At 39.9% G+C, this 12,506-nt stretch overlaps 1 protein-coding gene across 1 annotated transcript; it reads right to left on the reverse strand.

Moving 5' to 3' along the window:
* Positions 1 to 921: 921 nt before the first annotated feature.
* On the reverse strand, positions 922 to 7,128 carry LOC106651012 (protein jim lovell). The gene is made up of 4 exons (XM_014369336.2): positions 6,994 to 7,128; positions 4,857 to 5,147; positions 2,804 to 4,745; positions 922 to 999 (listed from the first exon to the last, which is right to left on the reverse strand). Exons 2-4 carry the CDS (start codon positions 5,045 to 5,047, stop codon positions 922 to 924), a joined length of 2,211 nt encoding a protein of 736 aa, XP_014224822.1. The 5' UTR covers positions 5,048 to 5,147; positions 6,994 to 7,128.
* Between the last annotated feature and the right edge of the window lie 5,378 nt (positions 7,129 to 12,506).

Raw genomic sequence — 12,506 nt, forward strand, 5'->3', positions numbered from 1 at the left:
CACGTTTAATGCTATTGAGCGCCTGAATCCCAGCGCCACACCCCCCGCAAATGCGAATTATTATTTATATGTACTTAATTATTTTATTGTTGATTTTCTAGATATTATAATACGTAACATATTATGAAAATTATTCATAACAACAATCATTTTGAAAAATATGAACAATTTTTTTCATTTCTGGATTGAAATCATTATAACTTAATACAGTAGTTATTGTTTTTCATAGTAAAATTTTAAATTTGCATATGTCTTATTTTAATTCAAAATTTCAATGAAGCAAAAAAATTTATATTTAAATGAATTGAAGGCGTGTGACACAGGCAGGCATTAGATATTATTTTATATAAAAATTTTTGAAACACCCTGTGTATAGAATATTTTTTTACATATATATTTATAGTTTACGATCAATAATATCAGTTTGTATCATACAGGTTGCGTAATTTTCATTGGTGGTCATAATGCATCATTGTTTATTGTTTATTGTACCGATATATTTTAAATATATAATATATACATTTATTTTTATTTTTAAAATGTATTTTTATACGAAAATGTACCACGATTATAAATATCAATACTGTTTAGAGTATGATACTACCACGATGTTTTCAAGTACTTAATGTGTATTATTTCACATAAAAATAAAAAATAAAATAATCATACGTCACTTGATCTTCGCTTACTTTTTTATGTGTATTGCGAACGAATCATTTGTGAATTTTGTTTTTTTTACATGTTTTACTCGTAATACTAAAAACGGAATTTTAACTATACGCGTTTAAATTCTAATTTTTTCGCATTAAAGTTATTATTTTATCATTAATTTTGTAATATTTTTTTTATCTTAGATTTGTCAGTGGTTATCCCTGATGTGTTAGTTACCCTGCGCTTCCGTCTGTTGTCGAAAATTCTGATCTAAAATGCGATTTCAGTCTCTAATGGCCTTTGGCCAACGACGCTGACTTTAAAGAGCTTCATTTCTGTTTCAACAGCCTAAAGAATTTTAAACGATTTTCGACAATTTGAATCGTTATACAGATTTTCGTGTTTCGTTATACTTTGAAAATTTTTTCGATGATTATTGTAATTTATAAAATCACAATTATCAAAATTTGTATTTGATCAGCTCGTTTAAGCACACCTATCGCGTGCATGCATGCGTGTGTACAAGACACAACGAAAAAGTCAACCAAATTAATCACATATCGCGTTTCTAATACTTGCGCTCTTTATTGCACAGATCCCTCCGACGAAATTTCAACGTCCACAAGTTTTCCGAATGTCGAAACGTAATTAAAATCAATCTTGAAAATATTGCACGAAAAATTTCAGTCAAATTCCTACGATAAAGCTTTGATCGAAAAAAAATGTTTATGTACAATTTTAAATAATAATCGAGTTTACCAATCGCCCGGAAATGTGACGGTATTCGAGAATAAATCGGTTAAATCGACCACGAGCGACAAACATCCCTCGTTCTTTTTCCCCCTTTGTTGCGGCAGTATTATATCAGCAGACTCGCGCTGCACTGCGGCGCACATTTTCGTCGCCTCCTCTCTTTCTTTTACCTTCATCACGTATCACATCCTTGAGAGTTCGAATGTGTCAAAGTATTTGGTATGCAATCATTCAATATGTATCAGGAACTATTTTCTTTAAACAATGAGTACGAGTTTGTGGTACATTTGGCGCACGATATAAACAATCGAGCCTAACTTCTTGCGTTCAGGCCAGTATCTATTTTTAGTATACTATTATATTTATCGGTAAAAAAATAATGCCATGATTGCCAGTGAAGAACACGTGTGAGCTTTCTTCGTGTATTCAATTAAAACGGAGCGTGTAGCGCACTTCAACATCGAAGTATAGACTACCAGCGACTAACCAACCTTTTTTCGTGTATAATAATACAATATATACGTATGTCATTTGATCCCAGGGACCGTAATGAAGTTATATGAACCGCAGCAAAGTTTGACTCGATTTTTATCTTACATAATATATTATATTCTATATGAGTTTATGATGCTATAGTGGAGAAGAAGTAGGAAAAGAAGGAGAATGGCGAGTGCACGAGTTCCACACTACCTGAACGATGCGAACCCGAGCTTTTTCAGCCGAGTAATGGATATTCGACCTCTCGATCGCACATGGATTTGTTTTTGGCGCTTTTTGACCTCTTGGCTTTGGAAAAGCCCGAGAAAATCACCAGATACGTTAACTTGGCTTACGAGCTAGAAAACCGTAACTTATTTGTTATCCTAAAGCGAACGGAAAGTACATATGTTGCATATATACTTCGATTTAACGATCATTGAATATCATTTAGATTCGTGTATATAAATATAAATATAATACGAGTAACAAAGAAAACGAATTAAAGTGTCGGAGAATGTGCTTCGACGAGCCAATCGGCCAGCCATGCAGACGAGGGCTGAGCCGCACATATTTATAACGACGTTATTACACGCATACACAGTTCTTCGTATTAGATTAATGTTATCTCTCAATAGTAATAGCAAAACAGGGCCTCGGCCGGCGTCGGCACGTGTCCGTCGTCGTCGTCGTTACCCTGGCGTTGCGGCGATTTCAGTCTTTGTAGGGGTTGCGGCTGCAAGTCGCGCCAGAACTTTCTTCTGCGCTTTTTGTTGCTGGTGACCGGCGGTAGCAGAGGCGGCGGCGGCGGCGGTCCGCTACCGTTACCTCAGTCGAGGCCGTTCTGCTGCGTCTGCGCCGGTGGCGGCTGCTGCTGCTGCTGCTGCTGCAATTGCGACGACTCTCGCTCTCGCGAACTCACGGTCAGTTGCTCGGGCTCGGGCGCTGGCGAGGGGCTGCGGCTGGCGCCCGGTGGCAGCGCTACCGGTCCGCCACCCATCCGTCGTTCGCCATTCGCCGCGCCGCCGCCGCCACCGCTCGACTGTCCTCCGCCCACCTCGGACTGCAGCATCTGGGCCATGTTTACGGCCAGGGAAAAATTGGCGAAATCCGGGTAGAAGCCCTGACTGACCCCACCGCTCAGCAGTGGCATGTTGGCGTGGTGCGAGTAGGCCGCCGCCGCCTCGGCGTCCGTCACACCGCCCGGGCCCCCGAGGCTCTGCTGCTGCTGTTGCTGCTGCTGCTGCTTGCTCGGGCCGGGGGCCTGCATACTTTTGGTGTTGTTGTTGTGCGCCAGCACGAGCTCCCTCGTCGAGCAGTCGTGTCGGAGCTGCTCGAGCTTGAGACTCTTGCCGTACTTGCCCCTCACGTACATGAGCAGACTGTTGTAGGGTATGCCGTAGGTCCGCGAGGCCTGCGACGTCGTCATGGTTTTCCTCCAGACGGCGCTGAGGGCCTCGGTGAGCTCGTTGTTGGTCCAGGATCGCGGGGGCCCGCCTCGGGGTGCGCTGTGCTGGCCCTTGGGCTTGTTGAGCGGGCGCACTTGCTGCTGACTGCACCAGCGTCGACCCGACGAGCCGCCTCCGCCTCCGCCGGCCTCCGACGATCTCTGCTTTTTCGACTTTTTGCGCGGGGGTGCCGGCGGCGGAGGCACGCCCAGACTCGCCGCGAACAGGCCGTGGAACGTCTCGGGCTTGAAGCCGTCCTGGTAGCCCTCCATGGGCAAGCCGTGAAACAGGCCGTTCATCGCGGGCTCCTGGCCAGCCAAGAACGATCGATGCCCGATGGGCGAGCCGCACGGGGCGAAGGGGAAGCCAGCCGGTGGCTTGACCTCGTCGGGTCGCGGCAGTCTCGGCGTGGCGACGCCGCCTCCGCTCATGTGGTTGTGCTGATTCGGTGGCAGCCACTGCGCCGCGAGCTGACTCAGGCTCGAGAGGTACTCGTTGTTCGGGTGGTGCGGAGGCGTCAGCGCCAAGCTCGACATCGCCGCCATGCCGGGCACGGGCATGTTCATGTACGGCCCGTTCGGGCTGAACGTGTGGTTGCCCATCAGCGGCGAAGTTCGCGGGCTGTTGGTCGTTTCGCTCTCGGTTTTCAGCAGATCGATCGACAAGGTCGGAGAGAAGATTTGATTCAGCTCCTTCTTCATGGAGAGATTTTCCGCCTCCTCCTCTTGTTGCTGCTGGAGTTGCTGTTGCTGCTGCTGCTGATCGGTCGTGTGCTGCTGTTTATCGTGCGTCGATGCCTGCTTCTCGCTGATCGTCTCGGCATCGGTACTGCTGTTGACGCGCGGCGAGCTCGGCCTCCGAATCGACGGATCTACGACGAATCCGTTGGAGGGCGACTTTCGATTTTGGATCGCCGCGTCCAAGTCGTCCTCGAGGCGCTCGCTGCTCTTGGTCCGACTGAGGTCTTGCGGCTGGTCGTCCGACCTTCTGCGCGGTCGCGCCTGCTTCCTTCTCGCCATCAGTGGTGAGGCGCTCGTGTCTCGACTGCAGTCCTGTCCCCTGTGGATGAGGTCCCTGTCGGACTCGGGAGTCGGCAACTCCTCGTCGTCTCCGTCGTCGGCCAGCAACTGCTGATGAGCCGCCTCCTCCTCGGGCGTCAGCGGCTCGTCGGCCAGCGAGTCCGCTGAGATGGGACTCGATGTGTTTCGCGTCAGCTGTACCTCCGACGAGGTTAATCCTCGAATTTGCAAACTGCTCGCTGCTTGTAAGACCCCAGGCAAATCGGAATGTTCTATTCTCACTTCGCCTAGGTACATAAATTCCATTATAATGTTGATCTCATTGACGGAGAAGTCATCGAGAACGATCACCGGATGTTTACATGGGTGATTCTCGAATATCTTCGCGAAGAAAGGGCTGAAAAATGAAAAAAGCAAATGTGATGTTATGAGCTGCTATCTACGGGCTTACCAGCAGACTTTGCCAAGCTCGCTGGAGCTTTTGCAGCAGAGTAGTAGCATCATTTACCTGCAAGCACTCAGAATAATTTTGTGGGCTCCAAGGCTCCCGTTCGCGCATACAAGTGTGACGTCGACCAGAGTGTCATTATCCGCATGCAGTAATGCTCCGAATGCTTTTGTTATGTGGAGTTGGTGGTTATGCCACCTCAAGGAATAGCCCGAGGTTGATTCGACCGTACTGCCAGTTCGACTTGACATCTTTGTATGCTAATTGTTTGTTACACTTTATTTCGGAACCAGGCTCCGAAGCGCTTAGCAAGGCCGACAACACGACGTAGCTGGTTTTTTTACGGACAACCTGCAAATTTATATACATGTTTAAAATTACTACGAACTAAAACGGCAACGAGAACGATAAATTTATAAGTCAAAAATTGGAGTCGATAACAGGGAAAATTTATCAATTAGCAGCTTGAACAGTTATCGCAGTTTCTTTTTTTTAATCGTATTTTATTCACAAACTGTATTAGAGGAGGGCAATAAATAAATATGAATAGCGTATGGGAAATAGCAAAATAAAATAGTTATCGCAGATAATTCACTATTTCAGGAAAGTAACTTGTTCATTAAAAAATTATCGAAAAGAAGTTTTAATAGATTTTCTTCATACCTCAGAGTACCGTATCTATATTTTCAAAACAATATAGCAATTTTCAACTTTAGTAAACATCGATTAAAATGACTTGTTAGTCCTTCTTATTAGAAATTTGTACTGCAGCCAGTAAGATTCAAGTTTTTAATAAATTTGGAATATTACATTTAAATGCGATTAAACTATTACATTTAAAAATATGAAAGTTTGGATTCATACAAATGTTGTGCATTTTAACGATTGATTTAATTAAAGTTCTCTCAAAATATTTTACATAGTAAGCATAATATTTTTCTGAATTACCATGATTTCAAAGTAATGTCGATGTTCACAATAAAAAAGAGGGCTTTCATTTAATTTAAAATAAAATAAAATGGTGTCCAAGTACTGTAAAAATTATCGTTTTACTAATAGGTTTCAGATCAGTTTAGACATAGTAATTCAATAAATCTATTGATAATTTTTGCAACTAAAAATTTTAACATTTCACCATTGATATACAATTATTTTAAAGAGGATTTTAATTATAAAGGAATATAAATTGTAAGTAAAGTTAATTAAGTAAAATAAATGAAAAATATTAAAAAAAATAAAACAAAAATAATTATCTAATATAATCAAGAATGTTTATTCAAGCATTGCAGAATGTTCAAAATTTAACTAAATAGTTTAGAAAAGTTTACAAGCATCCAATAAAAACTGTAACTTCGAGTATGTGAAAGTCTTCGCTGCCTGCATATACTAATCAACTTCTTGATAACTCAAAGGATGTATGAGTTAATAAGTTTTCCAGTTAAAACCAAAAAATGTGCAAAGTCATGTCAATTAATATTATAATCATATAAATTATCAGCCAATTTTCACATTTAACTCGAAAGTTACACGATTTATACTTTACAAATTCTCTGAGATTAGCTAAAAGTTTTTGAGGAAGAAATTTACGTAAACTTGACAATTTTAATTTATCGTGACAGCTTATGCATGTAGAACTGTAATATATAAAGGAGTATTCGTAAATTACACTAATCAGGTATAACTTAGAATGAATCAATCGAACTGATAAACAATAAAATGAAATTTTGCACACGAGTTGACTTGCACTATAAATTGTTTAAATTTTGCTAAATCTCAACAATAAATACTTAGTTTGGCAGAAAATGGGAAAGTGCGTCACGTGCGCTGATCACGTTGGCGCGAAAAAGCGATACATGACTCCCCTCTAGTTTTACTAGTCTCCCCCGAACTTTGCAGCTTGAGTGAAGAGCGATATTCGAGTATCCTCTTCTGCTATAACTGATCAGCTGATATTTTCACATTTCAAATAGTGCTTAACTGATTTTATATTGTTGAATGAATTAAAACTCGGCACAAATTCAGTAATTACTTTGCAATTCTAGAATTTATGTTTTATAATTTGAAAATTGGTTCAATCTCGTTTAAACTCCATTTTTCAACGACGAGCAAAAACTCGAGGGTTACAAAAAAAGTAAATTTTCTAGCGATCGAACAAGTTTAAAAAAAAAAATATTTGAAGCATATTTTTAAAACTCACTTCCATCAGTTGTATCGGCAAAGCAGCACGATGTTGAATCGATCTGTTGCTTCTTCTCCACCGAGCCGCTTAAAGCGACAAGTGCGAACGATGACAGCTCGAAGTTATCACGCACAAAACCATACGTAATTTGAATTTCACCTTTATGCAAACGGAAACGACACCACTAAATAACGTATTAAGTGCTTTTTATTATGAGGCACGTTAAGCATCACACTTTTTACACTTCATGAATTATTAACAACTGAAGACTACGTCGAAGATGCGGGATGATTACAACAGTGTAGACGAAGACGTGGATCGGAAAAAATATTTTTAAATATTTTCTCTCTCGAGGACAATAGAAAAAAATGAATTTCTGCACGCACTTTTTATAATCTCTGCCGATGCTAGCACACTCTCACACTCACACACACTGTATACATGTGTCCGTTAATGTATGTCGGAATAATACCGCCGAAACTTGGAAAACTAAAAAAGTTCGTGGCTGGTAATTTTGAGGGAAAAAAAGAGAGAAGAGATGTTGAACGTGTAAGAGTCCGCTCGCAACCGTTTACGATGAAAGACTGAGTGTGTTGCCGAACGGAGGGAGCGAATATACGAGGCCAGGTTTCACCGGCAAGTGGCAAGTGTCTACGTACGTGTGTTGCAGAGATCCCCTCTCTTACGCCTACAACCCCACTATGGGGGGCAACCCGATTGCGCTGCTCTGCTCTCTTCCTTTCCTTCTTCACCTACATGCTTTGGGTTCGCAGTCGCGCTTGCATGCGCCTCGTATACTCCGCTACCTACACGTGTATGTGTATTGTGTACCGAGCGTAATGCTCGTCGTATATGTACGCACGCGTATGTGTATCGCGCGCCACACTCTCCGCGCCCGCGCGCGTATATATACCCACACACACGGCTACATACCGATTTACGTCTCTACTCTCTCTCTCGCTGGCGCGAGCGCCAGTTCCCTCTCTCATTATTACCGCTGCCCCTACTCCCGGCAATTCGCAGCCTTTACCCTTCTCCTCTCGCTCAAAATCTTAGCGCCCACCCACAAGCTTGCCATAAAGCTTCTCTCGTCGTCCAACTTACAAGCTATCAACCTTCCTTCTTGCTCCTTTCTCGCTTGCAACGTGTACTCTCGCTCGTTGCATGCAACGTGGTTCAATCTGCACATGTTTCTACGTGTGTGCGATAAGGCATTTTTATGGCCGTTTCTGCTCGCTTTTCGATGAAATTAATTTTTTTCTCCGCATCCTCGCTGTAATAAACAAACACCCATTTCCACGATACTGACAATAATTCTCATTAATTAAAAGCATTTCGATTTAGTTTGAAAAAGTACAAGTTCTCTTATACAATGCTAATTTTTTGCAATTGATCATATATTATAAAAGTTTTAATGATCGCTAAATTAGAGTGAACCTTAATGATAATAAAATATTTGTATTAATGATGAATTCAAATTTCTTTCCTTATTTCATTCAAGGATCAACTCAATTCTCGATACATTATAAGTTTCTCAGTAAAAATGACAATGGTCATTAAACTATTTTTCATTAATGTTGAATTATATTATTAGATCGCATATAATTTTAATAATTTTTAATTAAAAGTTGCAATAATTTACTTAAAAAGTATTTTAAAAATTTGGCATGGCGTATACATTTCAGTATTGTTTCAAATTCTGTTCAAATTTGAATTTATGAAAACGTCTAAAGCTGCACAGTTGCATTTGAATCATAAGCTCGCATGCTCAATATTCTACATCAAAGTATAGTAAAGCGAAGCGGAAAAACTTGGAAAACTTGAAATGCTTCTTCTTTTTTGCCTTTGATGTAACTTTGAACGATTTTTAAAATAGCGCAAAACCTCATATTTGTGTTTTGTTCATAGTTACTGGTAAACAAATGTTTTGTTGCATTGGTAGCAGGCATTACAAGTACTCACAAAGCGAGACTTTGTCAAGTTATACCGTCCCGAACACGCAGAAGAAGGAGATGAAAATTGGCGAGCAAGGAAAAGATAGAGGAAGCGAGACAGAGATGGAGATAGAGAGAGAGAGAGAGAGAGAGAGAGAGTAAACGAGGGAGTCCCACCTCCGTGTCCACCTCCATGAGCTCGGGTACCAGCCCACCGGACCCTCTCTCTTTTCTTTTCCGAGGCTCGATCTTTTGCGCGTACTCTCCCACCTCTCGCAGCTACTGCTGCTGCGCACGGACTTTTCTCTGGGCTGAGATCTTTAGGATGAAAAACTGTCGCGTTGTTGTACATCAGAAGCAAGGATACTTGCATTTTACTGTTTGTTTTCATCATGGGTCTTATTTAATAAATATATATTTGTCAATCGTGACCCTTCAACCTAATCAAATAGCCTTCCATTTCAAATAATCACATAAATTCTTGCATGAACTTGGAAATAGTTTTCCTGAACATACAGCGCCATTTTGCTCGAAGAGTTTCGATTGCTCGTGAATAACACTTTAACACAAATAGGTAAATGACTAAATAATATTGAACCCTATAAATGTTTTTATATATTATACAGTTCGTTTTATAATAAAGTTGTATGTATTCATATATTGAAATATATCTATTATATGAAACATTAATCGTGTATAATTATTTCTTAGATTCATTTACAGATTCTATTCAAAGGTTTAAAAAATCATTGAATTTATTTTGTAAAAGCTAAATATTTATCATGCTACGTTAATTCTTCAAATTATGATAGAATTAAAAAGAATTAACACAATTTTTTCTGCTTAGCTAGTTTTGAATTGTATCTTTTATTACAATGAAAAGGTGCATCAAATCAAAATTGCACAGGTTCATTATCATTAACAAAAAATGAAAAATATAACCGATGATTGAATTATAATTGCCAATATAAATGGTATAGAAGTAAGAATGCTTGAATGTGTCTATTTAAATTGTACTAAGTAATCAGAAAGTCCGTGTAAGACTATAGTAGAAAGTCGAATCTTTAGTGTTGAAAGAATCACATTTTTTTTACATAAGTTGCGGTTTTTTTAGTTTCTATTGTTAAATTTAAACTACAAGTTGAAAACATGAACACGAGTCTGTACTGCACTGAGATAAATCCTTTAGTCCATTTCAAAAAAATGCATTTGATAGCATGGCAACCGGAAGTATATTTCACACGAAAAAATACCATCAAGACACGCAAATTTATAACGGTACGTAATCAAATAATTATCTATTATTTTTATTTCAGTTCCCACATAACCACGTTTATAAACTGCGAAAACTAATGACATTATGTTTTAATTTTTCTCATCAATGCATTCATCTTTAGGGTCATTATATGTTGTAATTTGTTACTATAAATCCTATGATAAGTCCTTCAAATGGGTTGAGTTTCAAATAGATCAAAAATGCAACGAAAACAATTTCGATAATAATATAGAATAAAGAAAGAATTGATAATAAAGAAAGAATTGACAACAACATGTGAGTGAATAATAAATCATCAAATAGATTTTTGCCAATAACTTGTTCTGCGATTGCACTCAATAATGTATGAATTTCCATTCATTTTTTTCATAACTTTGTAAAATAACAATGAAGCCCAATGTAAAACAAACACTCGGTAACAATACTCGTCATATTAAACATTTAGTTGGCATTAAACCGCTTAATGTACTATTATCTTAATTTATACACGTTGGGTAAAAAATCATCATCACTTATTTAATTTTCCTCTTTTATCTCAAACGTAAATTATTTTAAAACAAATTGAAAATGAAACCACAAGTATTTTTTCCTGCAAATCGCACTATCGTACTGTTCATGATACAGAAATGATTAAATATTATGCTCATAAATTGCATACATCAGCATGAAAAAGTAATTTATTTTGTCCATTTCTCATTCAGCTATAAATTAATTTTTAATACAAAATGAATTATATTTCCTTTGATTTTGAGCAGCAGTTTTATTTTTTTCATACGACGGGATCAAGTTGCCTTTCAGAATGTTAGCATTTTTTGAATTAAATTTTATAATAAAAAAGCTTACATTATTGCTATTAGAATTTAAAAGTATTCACAATAATTTTTATGTGTAGTATACCACATATGACGTACCGAATGATAATTTAAAAATATTTCATTTGATTGAAATTGCGATGTTCAATTTGGTAGTATTGAGAAAATATCTGAATCCAAAGCAAAAAAATCGTCGAAACTTTGATGGACTTTGGAGAAAATTGAAACTCATCGAGGTTTTGATTTCGATCGTTGAAAAAAAAATCTTTCGCCCAAGCAGATCGCGTTAATCGGGTTGTGAGTTGCGACATCGCGATTCGCCAGAGAGAAAAATGCAGAACGCTTGCCAACTCCCATGCGCGCGCGCGCTCTTCTCTCTCTCTCTCTTTTTCTTGGGCTGCGGCGGTGGCAGCAGCTACACGGAGCGGCGGGCGGCCGGGCTTTCTTAGCGCGCGCGAATGTATTTTTTAATTATTGATTTTAATGATGAGGAGAGTACACTCGAGGCGCGCACGACTTTTCGTCCACGCTGCGCCATCTTGGATGCTGGGCGGGGTGTACAAAACACACGTACGTCGCATATAACGCACACGTATATAGGCGCTCTCTCGCTCGCACACAACAGCGCGCGTTATATGTATATAGCGAGGTAGGCGAGAGTCGGCGCGATGTCCCCCCGCGAGAAAGAGCTTTTCTCTCTCTTTTCCACGTATGCGCGCGTGTGCGGCCAGCACAAGTGCAGCAGCAGCAGCGGTAGCAACACTGTGTGTAGTATATGCCGAGAGAAGAGTGCGGCGCTCTTTTTGCCCTCCCCACCAGCTCTCGCGCTTGATGCTCTGCTGCATCAGCACAATTTCCCCTCTTCTCTCTTCTTTTCCACGCTCTTTCTTGCTCCTTTTTCGCGAAAGGCTCCGCTCTTGCCTCTTAGCAGCTCTTCTCCTCTCGCGCTTCTTCTGCTGCTGCCGCTGCTGCTTTTCTTTCCTAGCGCTGCTCTCCCTTCTTCTATTCCTTCGGCTTTTCCGTTTCTCGCACCCAACTCCGAACATCGATAACCCTGCTTGAGCTCTGTAATTATTGCACCGAGTCTTCTTTCTATATAAGATTCTCAACTTGCCATTGTTATTTTTTCTTCGGCAACTTGCTACCAGTCTACTCTGTACGAGCTCCTGCAAACAGTATAATTGCCGTGGCTACACTGGGCCAGCAATTCTACTTCGCCATTTCATCAAAATGTTAATTTTTCTTCAAGCTCACTGTCACTATGTCCTTTAATGAAGAAAGAATTTGATGAAATTACATAGGAACGTACTTGCATTGCGCTACCTTGATTCTCAAAAAACTTTCATTTTATTTTTCGTTTTAATTTACTTTTTATTTTACGTTTAATGCGAATCAAATCAGACCAATATATTGTTCGTAATCAACTTATTATAGCAAAGCTTTACGTTGACAAGTCACGTCCAACTAACAAGTTATATTCTTATACTTGCACAAAAAATTTTTTAAACG

The sequence above is a fragment of the Trichogramma pretiosum genome, unplaced genomic scaffold (genome assembly GCF_000599845.2).
Source record: "Trichogramma pretiosum strain Unisexual culture from Peru unplaced genomic scaffold, Tpre_2.0 scaffold36, whole genome shotgun sequence".
NCBI classification, from domain to species: Eukaryota; Metazoa; Arthropoda; class Insecta; order Hymenoptera; family Trichogrammatidae; genus Trichogramma; species Trichogramma pretiosum.

Bases quoted from the DNA above. Each gene is read 5' to 3' on its own strand.
- LOC106651012 (XM_014369336.2), bottom strand. From the start codon at position 5,047: ATGTCAAGTCGAACTGGCAGTACGGTCGAATCAACCTCGGGCTATTCC. The intron at 4,746-4,856 runs GTAAATGATGCT...TTCATTTTTCAG, and splicing joins ATTATTCTGAGTGCTTGCAG to CCCTTTCTTCGCGAAGATAT. The intron at 1,000-2,803 runs GTGAGTTCGCGA...AAAATTCTTTAG, and splicing joins CCGAGCCCGAGCAACTGACC to GCTGTTGAAACAGAAATGAA.